The sequence below is a fragment of the Anopheles ziemanni genome, chromosome 3 (assembly GCF_943734765.1).
Source record: "Anopheles ziemanni chromosome 3, idAnoZiCoDA_A2_x.2, whole genome shotgun sequence".
Lineage (NCBI taxonomy): Eukaryota > Metazoa > Arthropoda > Insecta > Diptera > Culicidae > Anopheles > Anopheles ziemanni.
In genome coordinates, this window is record NC_080706.1 from 11,212,681 (window position 1) to 11,232,500 (window position 19,820).

The 19,820-nt window shown below is 43.4% G+C and overlaps 1 protein-coding gene across 19 annotated transcripts in view; it reads right to left on the reverse strand.

The window, feature by feature from the left end:
• The window catches only part of LOC131289804 (calcium-activated potassium channel slowpoke), a 59,173-nt gene continuing 39,353 nt past the window's right edge, over nucleotides 1–19,820 (reverse strand). For 4 of the 19 annotated variants that reach the window (XM_058319132.1, XM_058319131.1, XM_058319128.1 and 1 more), the window contains exons 11-23: nucleotides 19,421–19,533; nucleotides 15,623–15,781; nucleotides 15,463–15,539; nucleotides 14,714–14,749; nucleotides 3,598–3,630; nucleotides 2,880–3,021; nucleotides 1,652–1,826; nucleotides 1,348–1,572; nucleotides 980–1,259; nucleotides 757–893; nucleotides 548–690; nucleotides 227–446; nucleotides 1–141 (exon numbers count right to left, since the gene is read on the reverse strand). In XM_058319132.1, coding sequence (XP_058175115.1) covers nucleotides 1–141; nucleotides 227–446; nucleotides 548–690; nucleotides 757–893; nucleotides 980–1,259; nucleotides 1,348–1,572; nucleotides 1,652–1,826; nucleotides 2,880–3,021; nucleotides 3,598–3,630; nucleotides 14,714–14,749; nucleotides 15,463–15,539; nucleotides 15,623–15,781; nucleotides 19,421–19,533 — 1,881 coding nt within the window. Of the gene's footprint in view, nucleotides 142–226; nucleotides 447–547; nucleotides 691–756; nucleotides 894–979; nucleotides 1,260–1,347; nucleotides 1,573–1,651; nucleotides 1,827–2,524; nucleotides 2,591–2,879; nucleotides 3,022–3,597; nucleotides 3,631–5,410; nucleotides 5,489–8,865; nucleotides 8,929–11,735; nucleotides 11,811–14,713; nucleotides 14,750–15,462; nucleotides 15,540–15,622; nucleotides 15,782–17,557; nucleotides 17,671–19,420; nucleotides 19,534–19,820 lie in introns of all 19 variants that reach the window. The other 15 variants (XM_058319119.1, XM_058319120.1, XM_058319133.1 and 12 more) reach the window with 13 other exon arrangements.

The following is a 19,820-nucleotide window of genomic DNA, read 5'->3' on the forward strand; positions in this document are numbered from 1 at the left end:
TCAAGAGTTGTCATCCTTGTTCGATCCGCCGCCGCCGACACCGGCCGCCTGGCTGTTTTGATTTCGGCCACCCCCGGATGGACCACGCACCGTTGCCGGTTTATACTCCAGCCCGGGATCGAATTGCATCAGCACAAACACCTGTGAAGCATTAAAAAAAAAAACGACCATGAGCCATGAGCTAGGCACGGGGAGATCTTCCCACCTGGCCACCATCGCCACCTACCTGATCGGTTGGCAGTAGGGAAAAGTCGTCCGGTGGATTGGTGATGACGTATCGCTTGCTACTGGCGTCACAGCTCGAACTGGTATCACGGAAACGGTACAGACCGATGCAGAGCATCCCGTACGATTTGAGCGCGGCCACGAACAGATCCCCGTACTTGCCAGCTTCGCCGAACTGCGCTAGTGGCCCATCGTACAGCGATATCTGGCCGACGCGACATCTATCCCAAAAATCGCAGAAAGAATTCAGCAAAAATATAATGATGAGAACTGATACCGCTGCGATCTTGCTACCAGTTTATGCGCAACGCAGTGTACGTACCGGTCTCGGTTGCTTAAGCTTTCCGGCGTGCTGTAGCCACCGCGAAGGCCTGCCCCTTCGGCTAGGATTAATTCTAGTTCCGGTGTCGCTCCACCCGTGATTAACGAACGAATGAGAGTTAAGGCGTTTTGATTGAAGTAAGTCTGCGAACGATACCGACAAGCGGTGATTAGTTGAGCAATAGAGTTGTGTGCACTCTTTGTTCCTACCGTTGACATAAGCGAATCCAACACACTAACGGCGAACGCTGTACCGCAGGCGAACGGTTGCGTTAGATACAGCTCCGTGTCCGGATCGTCGTCGTCGTCCTGATCCAGAAACTGTACATTGCTATCATTCACTAGCTCTGTGGGATGATAAGAGTTTGTGGACCGAAACCCCGACGAGTTAGATCACTGACTGAGGGCAATGTATAGCCACCCTACACCGTACCTGTTATCATGGGCACGTTGGCACCGTACACCGAACCGCGACGCTGCAGCACTATGGGACTACCTACGGGAGTTAAATTGTCTGCTTCCGAGCCTCGCTGGCTGAGTACGCCTATCGTGTCGTCGAACGTCATGGCCTTGATGTTCAGCGAGGCCAGAATGGCCTCCTTGTCGGCTAGCGTCGGGTCATCGTTGCTAGGAACTTTCGCTGACAGGATGCAGCACATATCACATAGGTTGACGTTGACGGCCCGCAGATCCGCTCGACTGAGAGGCGACCCCTGCAAGGAAAGGTTGGCGAAGGTTGTTTTTGCCCGCTAGATTGAAAGGCCCGCAACCGAGGACGGGTGGCCAGCCAGCAAAACTTACGTTTAGTACGGATATTTTCGGCAAATTCTGCAACATCTTCCACTCCCGCCGAATGTACTCGACCGAGCCCACGATGACGACGTGCTTCAGCTCATGGTAGTGGAAGTTGGACGCCCGCAGCGGCATCACCAGATTCCGCAGTCCTATGAGCGGCGAGTCCGGATCGGCAAACAGGCACACGACCACGTGGCCGTTCAGTACCGTCATGGCGGCCTGATTTCGATCCTGGTAATAATAAGAATTGAATGAAAATGAAATACGGAGTTTTTTTTTCAAGAACAGCGGCACCTCTTAGTGCGCTTACCAGTATGCACTCCTCTAGGCTCTTTGCCGGGCTCCAGTGGAACATGCCCGTCGAGTCGTACTTCATTTCCGTCTTCTCGAAGTCGAAGTCCTTCGACTGGTCGTCGGCGATGCCCGCCTGCAGCGTCACCCCGTTTTGGCTCTGCGCCCCGGAACCGCTGCCACGACTGGTCGGCCTGGGAAGGATTGCGTGTGGAAGGTGGAACGAAACCGTTAGCCGATTATTTGCTTCCGCGCAACCAACACTCCGCCGTTGGCCACTGCATTCGAAAGCAAAACTACCAAAGAAGCATTCGGGTACGGTAACGAAACGAAAGGCTTTCCAATCAATATCGCAACTGAGCATATCGAATAACGTTGTGGGAGCATGTTTCTAGTGTGTATGTGGTGGAGATGTTTCTGGTGTTCATATGGAGTGTTGCTGTGACATAAAACTTCTCCTACGTGGGAAGCAGACGGGATGCGTCGTTTAAACTATACGGCCAAATAATGAGTTTGAAATTTTCAAAACAAAAGAAATCAAATATTCAGACATTGGTAAAAGATTTTCTCAATCTTGTGTGGCGAAGGAGCGAATACCAAACTACACGACACATACGGTGTTGGGATAATCTCTAACAGGAGGGAACGAAACGTAATGCTGCATCCACAAAATAAAAAAAGGGGGATACAAACAAGATGGCAGTAAAATCTACAATGTACGGCAAACCAAACCAAACCGACCACAAAACCAGAAATAACCAAATATAGAATGTGAAGTACTAGGGGGTCTTGCAGCGTGGCATTGGAAAAACAAAATGTATATTAAAAGGGGTGAAGAAACAAAAAACCATAGTTTGTAGCTAGGTAAAGAGGTAAAGAATTGTGTGCATACATGAGCTTCTTCACTTCATACGCGAGTTGATAGCCTGCGTAGGGGCTTGGTTCGGTTTCGGGAGGCCTGAAAGAACAGCAGTTTTGGCGTGTAAGATACTTTCGTTTTGATATATTCGATTGTGTCGGTCGTCTGTTCCTAGGATAGTTTTTTATGTGGCCATTTACATAAACATCGGTTCGGAACCTACGCTAGGACGCTTCAATAATCTGTGTTTCCGAATATGATAATAATCCTCACGTTTACGGATTATAGAGGGTACTTTACCAATATCGTTTACTTTTGGGTGGATCACCACCTTCCAGATTGGAAAATTATTGTAACTACCGCTGAGGCATCAAACCTCTGTACCTACCTGTTGTACGTCGACGGCGACATTAAATTGTCCGGTGGTTGCCTATTTACATTCGGCTTCACTTTGTTAACTTGTTTTGTGGAGTTTAGCATCTGGTTGGAGCCGCTGATCGACACGTTGCTTCGGCGATTACGGTTGATCACTATATTTGATGGGGCGACACAAGCATAAAAAACTGTATGTGAAAAACAGTGCCCCTTGCCAAATGGTCCAAAAAGGCCAGAGGAGGCCAAACGATGGGAATACACGAACACACTGAGCGAACAGAGGGAAACGGCTTTACTTTTGCGGAATACGAACCACCAATCGAACGATCAGTTCAAAACAGAATAAAATCGAAGGTACAACAATTAGAAAAGGGATTTAAAAGTGACAGTTAACGGCAGTCAATTAAAGAAGTAAACAGACGAAAAAAAAAATACATAAGGGACTAGACAAAAACAACACAAACATAATGAAGGATAAATGTAAAGCAAGAAGAGAAAAGAGATAAACAATGAGATAGTGGAAAAGAAAAGTAGGTTGATAGAGATGTTTAAGATTCACTCTGAGCTGAAAGATACAACATCGAACAGAGAACAAAAGAGCAAGGACAAGAACAGAACACAAAATAAACCACTGACACTTTCAACGACAGAGAAAGGAGGAGATAGCGATAAAGAAGTAGCTAACAACACAGTAACGTCCGAGTAGAAGAAACATTCAGTTTGAAACTCACAATTTATATCCTCTCGATCCCGAGTAATATCGCCTGGGTGTGCGGATTTATGGTTTCGATTCGATCCATTCAGGACATTGCACGTCACGTGTGATGAATTTCGATTGGTTGTGTTTGTAGTGGAAAAGGTTACAGTCATGGTTTGGATGTTGTGATAATTGTATTTTTTGTTGTTGTTGTTTGCGGTTTTTAACGAATCGGATGACGATTATGGCGCACGATGGTGGTTGCAGGCGGTTGATCGAATGCGCACATACAGGACGAGGACGTGCACGGGGGTGCATGGTTGATTTGTTTTGATCGTGTTCGATTTGAGGGTTTGGTTTTGTTTTGTAGGTTAGAAAAGAACAACGGAACGCACATTAGTCTTGATGGTTGTCGCCGGGTTTGCGCACTAGATATAGGTAATAGAATTATATCCGCATTCGCCGATACATTATACGCAATGTTGGTCGTATAATGTTTCGGACGAACATTTCCGCTTATGCACTATTAACAAATTTAATAAAAGAAACTTAATGTAAAAGCAAGCAAACAAATGGTGGTGGAAAAAAGGCAAAATCGTAGTTACAATACAAACGGAAATATTTTTTCGTACCAGCTCCGTCACCAGAGGCTATGTACTAACGGTCGGAACTTAATTTCAAACAAAACACTGGGAATCGCATGCCATGAACCAGCTAAAGCCTCTACACAAACGTACAGCAGAGTTCGACCTACTGTTGAAACGAAGGCGAAAATCATACCAGCAACTCGGATGCAACACACACGGTCTTATCTACGGGAAAACGAACGACTAATTCTATCGTAAAAAGGTTATCACGAAACGATGGCGTTAAGAAGCACCAAACGGTAGAGGTACTATCTTGAGGCTTTAAATATACTTCGGCAAATGTGTGGCTCATTTTCTCACGAACTCTCTCCCGAGGAAGTTTCACTGCTACCTAGTTGGATTTGGAAGGGAAATTCTATCTACTTGTAGGCGCTTTTGTTGAAATTTACTTCTGAGCAAAACTTCCATTTTAAGGGGGCTTTCAACTATGAAGCAGCTGCCATGACATTAACCTTCAAAAGATCCCTTTTTGGGATCAAACATATTTCATATTCTTTGTCTGATTTCGTTAACAGCGCGCTGTGTGTTCGATCGTATGGAATGTGTTTGAGTGGTGTCATAAAATATTTGTATCTTAGAAATCTATAATCGTTGGTTATTTCGCGAAGGTAAAGTATGGTTTCAAGTACCTACTCTTGATATACTTTAAGTGTTTCTCGCTGTTCAGAAGATCATCAAGTATACTATCCAATTGTTCATTACGCAAAATTTGTGCCCGCAAATATATTCTGGCTTGAAGTTGAAGTTTATGGAATTATTTTAAGCAAGGCCTTTCAAATGGCGCACGGTACACTACCATTATAGAAGAATGTAAACTGAATAGCAAAATATTGCAAAACTAACTCAATTTCAGAACTGTAGTGTTTCGAATAAGTTCACACGCGATGTTGCACAAAAAAGAAAAATATATCATAAAGCATCAGCACTGACCGATCAAATGAAAGCATAAACCGAACCGAGTAAGAAAACATAACATTTGCAAGATTCCCGCTAGGAACAAAGGACCGTGGAACAAGGTGTGACAAATGGAACGTAAGAAACAAACGCTACAAACAACGTGTTTCTGGGTCGTAGGGCGGTGGTGATAGATATTTTTTTTTTTCTTGTGGCTTGGGGACAGAAAACGAACGTAACATTAGAAGAAAACAAGAGGTTGCATAGAAGCGTGACGGAGAGCTCGAAGAAGAGAGTTCAGTTTACCCGATGAAATGCCACGAACATGCACCCGCTTCGGAAGTTCCGGTGGGGTGAACGTGGGAGCAGGATGATGACCGTCGTCTGCAAAAGTCATACAAACAAGAGCTCTAAAATCGGTTCACTTCGGCAGCAAACGTGTTGCTCAATGTACAACGAAAGCCAAAAATAAGGAATAAAAATTGAAGAAAAATGGTTAAAAAGGAACTAGATCAAAATTCACTACGGAAAAATTTGAAAACGTTAAAAATAATGTATGGAAACATTTGGTCTAATCAGATAATAGCTGATATCGTAACTCTTGATTTGTGTTGTAGTGTATAAAAAACTAGAAGCTAGAAGTTAAAAAAAAAAAAGAAAACAGCAAATGCCGTCGTTGTTCACTAGCTAATGATTATCGAGAAGCCATAATTGTGTTGCAGTTGAGGAAAGCGTCAAAAAGGTGAAAGGCTATGGCTTTTTCCCATCGCTAACGCGACGACAAAATGAAAGCAATATTTAAAGAAATTGACCGAAACGCAGAGAAAGATAAGCATGTTTCGAGAAAGACAAATAAAAACATTAAATAGTTAAACAATCCAATAAGTGTTATTTTTTTATTTGCTAGACGTAACAGGCACAATTCAAAGTTCGGTGAGCGTGATTTTACTTAATTTTTATTTATTACTATTACGTATTACCATTCTGCAAGCGATAAATCGATTTACTTCAACACACAGCCGTACGAAAACAAATAAAGCACTCAGAGCAGGTTTAGAAAGCGTGACATACTTTTGCTTTAAAACGTATCTTTTTTTCTTATTTTCTTTGGTATGCTAAGCAATTTTTGCAATTATCATCTAGGAAATTCGAGGAAAGATTTTTAAACTGTACAAAGTAACACACTGCTAGGGAAAGATCGAAAAATAAGTGCAAGATGAACGTAGCCATCAAAGAGACGCACGCAAAGCACGATCGATTGTGATGACTTTTGTGTGAATTGATCGAGTGGGTGTGGGTGTGGGGGTGGTGGTGGTGATGCTGGTGGGTGGTAGTGTTGATGAATGTAGCCTCTAGCAATAGTAGAATGTGTGCCATTGGTATGCTAAGCTAATGTTGCGGGACACGCACGAGCATCTAACGATTGTTGCAAAGTGATGACATATTACACTATCTACTGCTAAAAGTGAACATCTTCTCTACGATGTGTGTTGGTAGGTGTGCGCAGGTGTTCGTACTCTACTTAAGCTTTTGTTTTTTTTTTTAATTTTATTTTTAATATAAAGACTCTTGAATTCAGTGATCCCTTAACGCTTCGTTGGATAAGTACTACCTTAGCTTGATTTAGCGTCGTTAGTTTAATTTTGAACAAATATCCACCGACCACATCACGATGGTCTGTGGAGATCGAGGGCAGTAGCGGAATGCCCATCGCAGATAAAAGGCCCGGTTGCCAATGTCGACACCCTGAAGACCGCATCATTACGACGATCTGCATGGAAATTTAGAATCAAATCGTTTTGCATTGCACAAGCCTGGCAAAAGGCGTTCCACAAATTTGGTAGTGCAGAGTAAGGCGTACGTTGCACAGCAAAAGCACACATGGTGCATAGCGTTGGCATAGTGAATTGGATGTTTTTCTCCCCCTCCACACAGTAAAGCGCAGCATAGCGACTATCCGGTCGTGGCACAACACTAACAAAGAGCAACGTATTTTATTTGAATTTTAGTTGTTTTCAAAAAAGATCATTCGATCGCCTACTTTTGCGCATCGAATGCATCGGAACCACAAGCTGCTGCAGTTGCATTTTTCCTCTCAATTTGTTCTCTATTCTACTGCACTTAAAAGATAGCGGTAACAGCGTAGGAACTTACGTGTTGGATGCAATATTTCGTCGGCTAGATTACGAAAAGTTTGTTCGTGATTTTGTTTGTTTTTTTTTTTTTTGTTTTGGTTGTTGTGTTTTGTCATATCGGTTTACATTTCGGTTTTGAGGGGGTTTTGAGGTATTTTGTTGTGTAGCCCCAAGATACGTTTGTTCGCCGTTCATAGCCGTTCAACGCGCAGGGAGAGTTAGTTACAGAGCATGGAATAAAGGTGATCATAATCAGTAAACGGTGGTAGTTGATTCGTGAGTAAATATACATGGATGCTAGAGCTCCCAAAACACAGTTAACTGATGACACACATTATGAAATAAAACTAACTCCGCGGGACGGGGGTGATGGTGAGGGGCGTGGGGGCCAGGAAGAGAGTGTGGATTGCAAATCCTTTCGTCTGTAGAACGGCCAATTGCAACTTCACAGTTCGGCTTTCCCTTGCTTTTTTCTGCTTGAGGGCTCGAATCTTATCGAGGGAAACGGAACGTGTGCGAGAGTTAAGCTGTTTAATTTCGATGAGAATAATTTCTCTACAGGAAACGATTTGGGGCGCACTTGAGAAACAAAGAGTGGAATGGCTAGTGACATTATAAAATAAAACCAAAACAGGAAAACTTTTAGGATTACGACGAAAACCACAAACATACAGAGTAACTGAAGCGACACGCAATACAACGTTTTTCGAACGACCTATGATAATGTTCCTAATAGAGACTGGTTGTGAGTGCTGGCAATATTTTGCTGGGAATTTAAAATCCTGCATAGAACAATTAAGATTTCCTCGAAATTATTTCGTCAGCAGCAGTCTGCGCTGGAAATGTGTTTTTATAAATATATATGCTTACTGATAAAACACAATGTTATTGGTCTTGCTTTGTGATGTAAACTGAACTCAATTGTTACTTTTCTTTGCTTTTCCCTTGCCTTACTTCTTACTAAGACAACTACATGAGGGTAATTAAATTTATTACAGCTTACCAAGGTTTCAACAGATATTCTCTTCTTTCCTGTTTGATACAAATGCCTGTGTACTAAAAACTTACTGACAACTAACTGCGACTTGCGACATTAATTTTTATAACATTGAACCATTGATCAAAAAACAATCAATTAAGATTTAATCAGAGCAGTCTCCAGCACAACGATGGGTGTCTGTTCTAATGGCATTAAAATGAACCGTCTAAAAAAGGACACGAAAACAAACATCGACTGACACATGAGTTTGGGTGGACCTGACTGTGGTGGAAGTTGCTTGGTACAGCGTCTCTGACGATACTAGAACTGGTGAGGCTGACCCTCGGCATGGAGGGAATGATACAAGGAAACGACACGTAGAAACAAAAAACCAAAAATGTACACGACAGATCTATGGTTACAGTACTGTGGTCGACGATCATACACGGCTACCGACAAGATGGCGCCCATTAGTGGTCTCTCTATTCTAGGGTATATTCCGTTCCAAACATAAACAAAACAAACAAAAAAACCGAAAGACAAATTCCAAGGGACGTAACGAAACGAAAAAAGAAACATACAATATACATCATAGCATCGATCTGTGACATAGTTACCTAACATTATAAGGGTTTTATGTTTTAAACAATCATACGTACTTGCACGTCCAACAATCTGAATCGCTCGGACGCCTTTTCTGAACGTTGCCACTAGTATTGCATTGAGGTGCAGTATTTGCGTATTTTTGGTTTTCGTTTGGAATTACAAAAGTGAATGCCGTTCCGGTTACGCGAGGGACCGCGTTCGACCAGCGAAACGTTTCGTTCGAGTTCAAGTGTGACGCGTTAACGTGGATGTCACGCAACCGAAGGCAGAAGCAGAAGAGTAGTGGGTGGAAGCAGAAGGTTTCACACAAAGACGGACGGATGGACACACACACACACAGAGACACACACGGGGGTTATCCGAATACCGAATACGAACGAATATGATAATGATTGGAAGAGATAAAGAAAAAAAAGAGAGAAAGAATCAGTAGTCAAAATGCATTAAGATGAGGCGTGAGTTATGATTCGTGGTAGAATTAGTAGCAGTAGTAGTAGTAGTAAAAGTGGTAGAAGCCATCTGCTTTGAATCGATGCAGCACGAGGTCAGAGGCCATTTGTCAGGATCTGTGTGATCTTGATTTGCCAAAAGAACGACGACCAAGCGTTCGAGACAAACGACGAACTTGTGGAGCGACGGCGGTAGCAGAAGGAAACACAAAAGAATTGCATGATAACTAGGCAAACTTTCATAGTAGGTGGACTTGTTCGAGGCAACATGTTCACAGCGTGGGGAAATAGTTAGAAAAAAGGAGTTAAAGAGGGCGAGGAAAATCACAAGAGAAAAAGCGGGAGAGAAAGAGAGAGAAACAGATGGAGAAAAAGAGAAAGGGATGAAATACAATTCAGAACAAAGCTCCCTTAAGAGAAGAGCACAAGAAAGATGGTGGTACCAAAGATTGCTGTTCAAAGGAAACCGAGACCTCCAGGAGACACTTGCTTGACCAATATGTGTTCGATTACCCATTCCGTTGGTATGGAGGTATACCCTTAAGAACTTTTTGATGTAAACAACCTGAGACCATTTGCAAAGGAAAACTAAGTCGGTTGGTACTCGTTGAGAACTTTAAAATACCTTGCGATTCACGATTTCCGACGAGCTGTACAAGGATGGGTTTGTTTGACGCAGTTTAAATATACATATTCATGCAGCACATGTAAACAGTATACAACATGAGATCTTTTTAACAAAACAAAACAAAAACGAACTCCTAAGGCACACACAACAATACGCCACATGGTGACGGGTACCTCGTAACATAGGTTATACATAGCTACACAATATTCGTTGATGAGCTATAGGCCACAATTCCGGTGTAGCATTTTCTTCTCACTTACTGGGTCTTTACAAATTTGATTTCATTTGCTTAAAACATATTTTTGAAAAAGCCCTTATTTGGCTCGGTTCTGTAATATCTGATACCAACCACACAAGAAAACTGGCTTAAGCTCAGATAGTACCGCTGGAGGAAACATAAAAACAGCTAACAGATATGTTTAATCGAGTTCGAAGTGTACACCGACGGGATGGACACCAAGCAGCTGGTTCCAGCGTTTAGGTTCGCCTTATGATGGAACTACCTTCCTCTGGGAAGGCACATTTTTAATTTACTTCCATCCGTCGATGGTATAATTTGCTGGAATGCAGAGGACTTAGAAAGCACGCCCGAATGAGTGTCGGGAAAGGAATGGAATCGTTCCTTTTCAGTGATGGGCAGTAGGATATAACCTAGGGATTTAGATAAATGTGTTTCGCTTGACTACAATCATCGCTCGAACAAACCGAACCGTGCCAATGAAAAAGAAACAGGCTGTGTGTGTATTTTTTTGTTTGTTTTGCAAAACTCATGCACCGAGGTGAGGTGTCCTAGTGTGCGCTATTTCTCGCCCCCTAGGCATGACGTGTCGGGGCGAACCGTCCAGCCAACGGAAATGCACATTCCGGCCAGGGAAAGAGGATAGAGGAACCGGCGACCGGTTTCCAGAAGCAAACGGAAGGAAGGCCTAAAAGTCGTCCGTATCGACCGGTAACGGAACAAACATAATACCGAACGCGGGAAACAGTGTAGAAGTAACGCAACGGGTAGCTATTGTAAATCGGAGTGTGTATAGCGAGAGTGTTGTTATAGCATTAACGAGAAATAAACGGGATTTAGTTGGTTGATTTAAGGGAGTTTGGTGCGCAAGCTATCGGTTGAAATTTGATAGATATAAGAAAAGTAAAAAACATTGGAACAAATATAATATATGTTTTGGTATCGTCCAAACTCAGCCACCAATAAGGGAATATAAAGTGAACAAAACCAGATAACAAATTGAAACCCATCGCCATTGACACGGGTAACGAATTGACGTAACGAACCGAAAACACAACACAAAATTAAAACGACCGAACACATCTCTCATGAAAAGTACTTCAAGTAGGCGGAAATGCATGTAATGGATGGTAGCAATTAAAGATAGGCGTAAAATAACACACATTCAAATCAATGTACAAAGGCAAACAGATCAACGGATAAATGGTATCAATCGTTAAGTAATGTAGCATTGGTTAAAAAGGTACAGTTCCAGCAGAGCAGGAGTACAGCTTAGTATAGATAGGAGCTTTACAGAAACAAGAGCCAAACTAAAACGGACTTGGTTTGGATACGAAAGGTTTGTTGTTAAGTGGGAATTTGTGGGGTTTTGGGGTCAATAAACGGACGAAATAATTATGGTATTCGCTAGCAATGCTCGCTTGAATGACATGGCGAAAAAACATGGTGTTGGCCTAATTGTTTGAAGAAAAGGACAGTAAAGGGTAACAGAACAGAACATAACTGAAGGGTTTCGGGTGGGTAAGGCAGGAGTTAATAGAATAGTTTTGCAATATACAGTTAAAAACAATTTGCCTTGAAGGTTTGGTATCGTACCGTCGATGTAAGTGTGACAGGCGGAGTTAAGGCCCTGTTTTACCATTCCCGTCTGCATCATAATCATGCCCACATCTGAAAGGCGTAGAGGTACAATAAGAGAGAAAAACGATATTCTATAAATAAAAACGGAACAGCGTGAAGGAGGAGTGGGGAGGTTGCGAAAAGGAGGGCTCAACAAATGGCTAGCTCGAGAGGGCTCACCGCAGAAGGCGCTCATAAGATACCATGAAAAATCTGCTCCTGTGGGTGCTTCTCGAAGGGGGACCATCCATCCGCTACGAGAACGAATGGGCGGGAATTTTGACACTGGTTTTTGTATTTCCGTTCTCATGAGAACCCTCTGGCACCATGCTTCCCGGAGGTCCACTCTCGCTATGTGAACAAGACGCATAAGATGAACGGGACGAAGATACCTTAACCCCAACCCCTAGTGATGATTGACGTAACGGAAGTAACGCACCGACGAAGCTTCAGTACGGCTATGGAGAGCTGTATCAGACCTTATATATAGCTGTATAATGAGCGGTCGCTAGTCGTCCGAAACACAGCTCACCGTATGCCGGGGGGGGGGGGGACGTTTGTCTTGGGTCGGTAACTACCCTTTTCGTATGAGCTCTAGCCAGAAGATACTTGTTGTCATGAGTCATTTAGCTACGTTAACACCATGGTATAGCACAATGGGAGAATGCGTTGTATATTGTACAAATGTTTATATATTGTTGACTCATTCGTCGGGGAAGGACACTTGATCGCCTAACCACTTCAGCAGCAATCAGACGTTCTTCATCTGTGGCTGGCCAGCTCTCAACAATAGCTACCAGGCTCGTCGACACAAATTTACAAACTATTTCAATTTCGTTTCACTAACTCTCAAATTGCTTTCCGATGACCATCGCTTAGATAGAGTAGTACTACGACAGAAATGATGCTGTTGGATGTTACTCATGCTATTGGAAGATGTGAGTAGAAGATAACGTTCAAGAACGATGTAGGTACGAAAAACGGGTACGATGGTTACTGATCTTCAACTACACAAACGATTTATCGTGCTGATTTTTCAGGCTGTCATGCAGAACGAAAAGAAATGTGAATATGTGGTCAACGGTTAGAGGTGGGGGTTTTGCGCAATGATTTGCCAACCTTTTTCTCCTGCCCTTTCGGTGGCAATGTACTTAGCATGCCATGGAAAAAAAATCATATCAGGACGCATTGATCATTGGAAAGCCTAAGCTTCCGGCCTGGCACGAAATGCAGAGCACAACAGTTAGGTGAACCAATTTTTGATCTAGAAGCGTTCATTTGCCAATATGTATCACTCTGCACTCACAACTAATGGATCCTTCTCGGGTGATTTAGACAAATTTACACACATACAAAAAAGATGTACACACACGCACACACACATATCAGAGCAAAGGACAGCTCAGAGTAGGGATGGTAGGATGATGAGTTGGCCTTTCGGCGGTCGCTTCGGATGTGTGAAAAGAACTGAATGCGCAAAACAGCAAAATACGAACAACACACATTCGCGTCCGGGCAGTTGGGCACCGAACTCAAACCAAAATCATTACTTCTAGGATAGTGAAACAAGCTGTTCATGAAATACATGTTGCTCGGAATGAAGATGCAATCGAGTAAGAGGGTGATTGACTGTATAAAGGATGTTTAACGGCCTTCACCATAGGTACTCGTGGCCAATCGTGTACACGTAAAGGTTGGACAGCGCATGAAGAGTGAATAAGTTTAAACAGCACACGTACAATTGCACTTTCCTCACGACACAGGCGATATTTGACGAAGGGCTTTTGATCAAACTGTCATGTACATTGAATTGCAGAGTTGGTGTTGTGAAAGCTGAGTATTGATCTTTAACCAATTTCGATATTAAGGCCATACGAAACCCGCGGAACCTAGTTTGAGATAATAAGAAGTGCGTCCGTACTACCGCGCACCAGTTGATCGATCATACAACTCTACTTAAGTATATGAAAAGGAATCCTAGGTATACGAAACTCCCCGCATCGCTTTACTGCTAGTTTTAAAAATTGGTGCAATTGATCGAAAAAAAAAATCGCAAAACTACGCCCGGCATCAATCTATATGGCAGAGAACGGAAATAGTGCAGCGTAACGCTGCTTACGAAAATCGAAAAATTGAAAAATCGTTGCACAAACGGTTAATCAAACTTGAGAAAATACGAAAACAAAACCTCTGCGGTATGAGAAAAAGCGTTTGTTGCTTGCGTCGGCGAAAAGTTAAAAATCAATACTACGTTTGCGTTGATACTTTTGGTAGATCAGAAATCAAAATTTTATCAGTGTAAAACAGACAAAGAGAAAGAGAGAGATAAAGATAATAAAAAGGAGAATAGTAGATAGAAACACAACAGTACGCCAAAATTCCCCCTATGTACAGTGCAAACAACTTCTGCAGAGGAATAATGCGTACATTTGCTATTGGTTGTTACGACAAACGCGAATGATAGTGTGTGTATGTGTATCGGTGTGAATGTGTTTGGAATAGTATACAAATGCAACTAGTAGTTTCGATAAAAAGGAACTTGTACTAGAACAGGACACAAAATGAAAACTGAAATAAAAAACTTTACACCGTGCGATGGGCTTCGAACTGGAAAAGTTCAAGCCCACGCACAACGTACTAGCGGCTTCCCTGCTACCGGTTAAGCCGCACGGTTGATTGCCAAAACGCGAGATTCGCCAACAAAATTTGATTCAACCAAAGCAATTCGAAAAAAACAAAAACAAACAAACGGAAACCAGATTCAAAACGATGACAAAACTAATTGACTTTTGAAAAAATGTATGGAAAAACATGTTATAAAACAATTCAACTATAGAAGAGCAAACTGGGAACGAAACGTATGGAAATAAAAACAAAAAACGATAACATGTTTTGTACAAGAGTCAAACTAAGTACGGAATAAATAATTGAGAAAACTTATGCATTTGCTTTACCTAGATCACCTATTTTCGTCCTGGTTTGTGCTGTCACTGTACAATGCGGTACGCGCACACAGAGTTACAGAGTCGTATTTGGATCATTGTTTTTTTTCAGTTTGACGGGGAATTATCATACGTGGTCGGTAGTTAAACAGTATGTTGATGAAGACGGAGTTTTTTGTTTTTTTTTAAGGGTGCAGTTTATAGTTTCGCCGAGAGGTGTTCAATGCGGGGTACGCAAGAGAATATAGAAACAATTAGAAAAGATTATCAATCGGGTGACCATTGGTGGGCATACAGCAGATACATGGGTAGTCTAGTAGGAGCCAAGTGGGACCGAGTGAGAGACACGTGGAGAAATAGAAAGATTAGATTGGAAAGAGCCAGATGGCACGTAGACAGTGTTCCAATTTACAATGGATTGGAGTAGTTGAAAGATTGTCGAAGAAGGAGCGAGAAACAAAGGGGAAACGATGGATATTTAGTTTCCGTTGCCGATCGTCCAGGATCGGGGGGGGAGGGGGGCAAGTTGACCCAGGTGCCATTTGTTACCAGATCGTTCCAGGGAAGCTGACGATATCCTGCTTGACGGGGATGGAATCCCTGGGTAGCGCCGGGACGATGTGGGACGCCCGACATATGTCGGGCACGTGAGAGAGGGTTCGGCTTCTTGTAGAACTCGTGTGGTCACACACCACACTGTGAAAGTTTGTATTGTGAAGGAAAATGGGAAAGTGTCGGCCGCATCGGCAACGTATACTTACAGTTTTTGCACTTGCACTTCTTGATCAGCGTCTCGTCCTTGATGTCGTCATGACACGCCTTGCAGTAGAACCACGCCCTAGAGCAGGTGAGGAGGAAAGAAGAGAAAACAATCAGTCCTGGCACTTGTTCGCCTCGGAGTGTGGCACCGATCTTGCTCACCGCTTCACTTCGTCCGCACTTTGCGCTATGAAAAAGCCTTGCGTGTTGGCGAGTATCTTCGCGCCCCGAGGATTGATGGAGATCTTGCTATCGTTGCCTTCCTCGCCACCCTTGATCTCGATGGCTAGCAGTAACAGTTTAAGCTTGGTGAAGCATAGCCTACGTAGTGGTGGATAGATCGATGCGGAAAGCGCTTGATTAGAAACTGACACCCGACGCCCATTGGCTGACGTGAGGATGAGTAGAACGCCTCGCCAGAAGACGGGCGACCCTTGAAACCACAAATGAGATAACACAGATGCAAGGGAAGGGAGCTCACAGCTAAGGTGGGATGATAGACTGTACAGGTGATGAGCGGGGGGTTAAACGCTACGGCATGCACTTATTCTAGGACTCATTCATAACTACGCTACTGCTGCGGGCATTTCTGTCTAGTGAAAGCTAAAAGCTGGTGATCGCTGGCGTGTGACAAGCGTATGATGTTTAAAAAAAAATCTACGACGGTGGGTAAAGATGTTCAAACAGGTACGTGTCTCTGCGTGTTCGCTTGGTGTACAGTGAGCAGCTGGGCAAAGCCGTCCGGTTTGCTCGATCTGCTCCAGCGTCGGCATATGGCAATGCAGCTACGGTTCACAACTCTCCAGACTAATACTAACGGGGACGACTCGGAAGCGACTACCGACCGGAATAGCACTATTTCAGTACATCAACCTCTATTGGTTTATGTCACCTTTCGTACGGGCCATTCCACTGTGACAGTCATCAGCAGTCGTTAGCTTCGTTTAGGCACAGATGGTAAGCAACACTACGACTAGAAACTAGAAGCGGGACGAACAGTTAGAGGAAAGCATAACACAACTGACTACACGCCCACATTCTTCGCCCAGTTTGGAATGTGGAGCACTACAAACATGTGACTAAAAGAAGGCTCACGGGTAAATATTTGCTAAAGAAAGTAGCAACATTTAGCACCGGTATGCCAATGAGAGGAGCTGCGTAACTGATGACAGGGTAACGTTCTAGCTCGCGTTCGCATTCTAAACGAAGGGGGGGGACGGGAGGAGAAGGCTGAGCTATGCGGGTTCGCGGCTAGGATGTGAATGCGTTGCGATGGTGGGAGAAAAACACTGGCGACGGCACTACGCGGCAGCAGCGGGTGGCACTGTCTCACTACTCGGACCGACCGGAACTACGCAATCTGGTGTCGCATTCTCCGGTCCGGCCTGAATTCTTTGGCTCAACTAATCGAGCCCATAATGGCTAGCGAACTCGGAGCGAAGCTTCGAAAGCGTGGCTCGGCAGAAAGATTTGATTAGAAAATGAAAGGAATGAAAAACAAAAACACGCTGGGAAAGCTCATCTACAGGCAAACTGTTTGGTAGTTAAAGTTGTCTAAGAAGAGCCATGGACTATTTGTGTTTTTATTTTCTTCTATCTTATGGGCCCCTAGCGGCACAAAACGAAAACGATGTACTCAACGAAGGGAAACAGGACAATCGACAGATGAGTAGTTCTAGTAGTTAGTAGGAAAATAGTGATAGGAAAACTTCAGACGAAATTAGTAGTAGAATAGTATGACTAAGAGGTTTAGTAGGAACAGTGTTAGTGTAGTAATCGGCGGGAAAATTGTGAATTGGAAATCTAGCATCGGTTACAGTGTTTCTCGTTAGTGTAGCTGTACCAATAGAAAGAGAACGTAACTAAGAACTATGGCAATAGCGGTAAGAAAAAATAGTTAACCAGGTTTTAGTGGGTTGAGTTGTATCTATAACTAGCATTAGTAGAAAAAGAGAGATCAGTAGAAATAAAGTAGCAACGGTGGATGTTTTCCAATGATAATCACAGATAGGTTAGTCTAACACTGTCCTGTTTAATGATCGTGAAACTGATAAAACGGATGTAGTAGTTATTTGTAGCAGAAAAAGGGACTCTTACTCGCTGGCTTGTGGAAAAGTCATGCCGGTAAAAGAAGGTGATAAGGTTTCGGTATACATCTCACATCCGGTACCCTGTAGGTAATCATTTTGCCAGGCCTGTGTATCTGGCGACTGTAATTAGTGGAGTTTCGGGACAGACAGCGAGAAAGAAAGAAAGAAGAAATACAGAAAAGATAACCAAAGCGGAAGGATGTAGTGTAAAACGACTGTCAGATTTGCATCGGACGCCGTTTTCTACTTGGTTTTTGTAAGTTGTTCCTCTCACTGACAGTTGAAGGTAATTTGATGGTACAGTAACCTCTGGGTAGCCGCGAATCGTATTCGGGGACCGTTTGTACGAGCCCGTGACGTACCAGGTCCATAAAATTAGTGGATATTAGCGAGTTTGTTTCTGCCAGGAGTTCCTAGCGTCAGTGCCGTTATGTCGTATTTGGTATAAGTTATGATCTCCAGTAAACATGTAGGCGAATTAAGACCCTCGCAGTAGACTTAGACAATCCTTAGACAATGTCAAGGGTAGCATGTCACTGAATAGATTTCGTAACGAAGTCTTTCGTGATACAAAGCGAACACCGTTTGGCAAATATTTTTTTGTTTGTTACCCTTGGAAGCAATATCGGCTGAAGGGACGGTAAATCGTACGGGAGAGGTAACGCAGTAACTCCGCAAAATAGTGAGAATCGCAGGGCGGAAGGTTTGGTTTTGAACACAAGGACACCAAAAGCAGGATTATGCGAGGACGAAATAATTCAGCGATGTCCTAAAACTGAAAATAAAGAAACCTTAAGCTAGTTTCAACATGTAACCATAACAGCGATGAATCAGTTGTATGCAAGAGGGAAGCGCTGCAAACCACTGCGGTTGCAGTGTCTGCAGTTATTACGAACCGGAGTGTACCAAGCAGATATCGACTGACACAGGACGTTTACAATACCTAACGAGTAGAACTTACTTCAAAAGGACACACTAGAGCACATGGGTCAGAATTGGAGACCTTAAGGGGAACGGAAGCTCGCGCGAAACCGTGTTCGCACATCACGGCAAGCAGGAAGGAGTTCTTTAACGGTTTTTACTATACACCGAAAGCATTTTCAGGCAAACTGCCTTGGCCGGGCGGTTGGGTTTGTTTGTTGGCACATGTTGGTGGTGGTGGTGTGTGAGACAACTTGGGTGGTCGCACCTGGAGGAGGCGCAAGTGAAAAGGTGACAAACGGAAACAATCGTTCACGCAAGACGTTTCCTTCAGTTTTCCGTATGGCTGTATCTGTACGTGTCGCTATATAGTATCGGTGAAGTTGGTGTACATCGACATACAGTTTGCATTACTAGAACATGGACAGGCGATCGATTCTCATCGATGCTATAGTGTATGATAATGAATTGGTTTTGAAGAATTGTAGGTAGTCGTCCCTTGCCAGCAAGGAACGGGTGGTGAGTTCTGTAAAATCAGGGTGCCAAAAAAGGGAGGGGGGTGGGCCCAACAAGGCGCGATACGGGTAAGTTGCATTGCGAGGAACAACAGAACAAACAAAATACAATTCCAATACGGATGATGAATGAATGCGGGTGGTTGTTGATGCTGATGGGAATGAATACCTGGTGAAAGCACCGTAAACAAAAATTTCAAAACGAAAAAATCAAAAGGCCAGCAATTTGGTGAATAGCATACGCACAACTCACACACGAACACACACAAAGATAGACAGAGAATATAGGACACACAGGACGAAAAAGAGTTTTTTCTTTGTAACGGAGTGAGAGAGCGAGAGAGAGACAGAGAAAGAGCGACAGAGAGAAAGAGACAAAGGGAATGGTTTCTGGGTGTTTTTTTGGTTGGTTTGGCGTACACGGATAGACTTACTCTGTCGCCTGCGCAAACGGCATGCCAATGAAGGATGGACTCAGTGTTTCGGTGTACATTTCCATCCCTGTGCCCCTGAGATAATCATTCGTCCATACTTGCATGTCTGGCGACTACAAAAGGTTGGAGGAGTTCGAGGAGCGAGTTGATACGGTATCAGTGGTGGTTATAGGAGCGGCTAAGTTGCATTTATAGCAAAACGAGGAGCTTGGTTGTGTTGTATAACGGTCGAGCACATATTTTCAGTATTCGTCTATTAAAGGTCCTTCTTAGGCGTTGTACAGGATGTACTTTAACTCATGTCATATAAAGTTCGTGAGAGATAGTGGAGATTGAAAGAAAAACTGATAAAATACACACAGGACACACGCACGCACACACATACACACAATCACGCAAA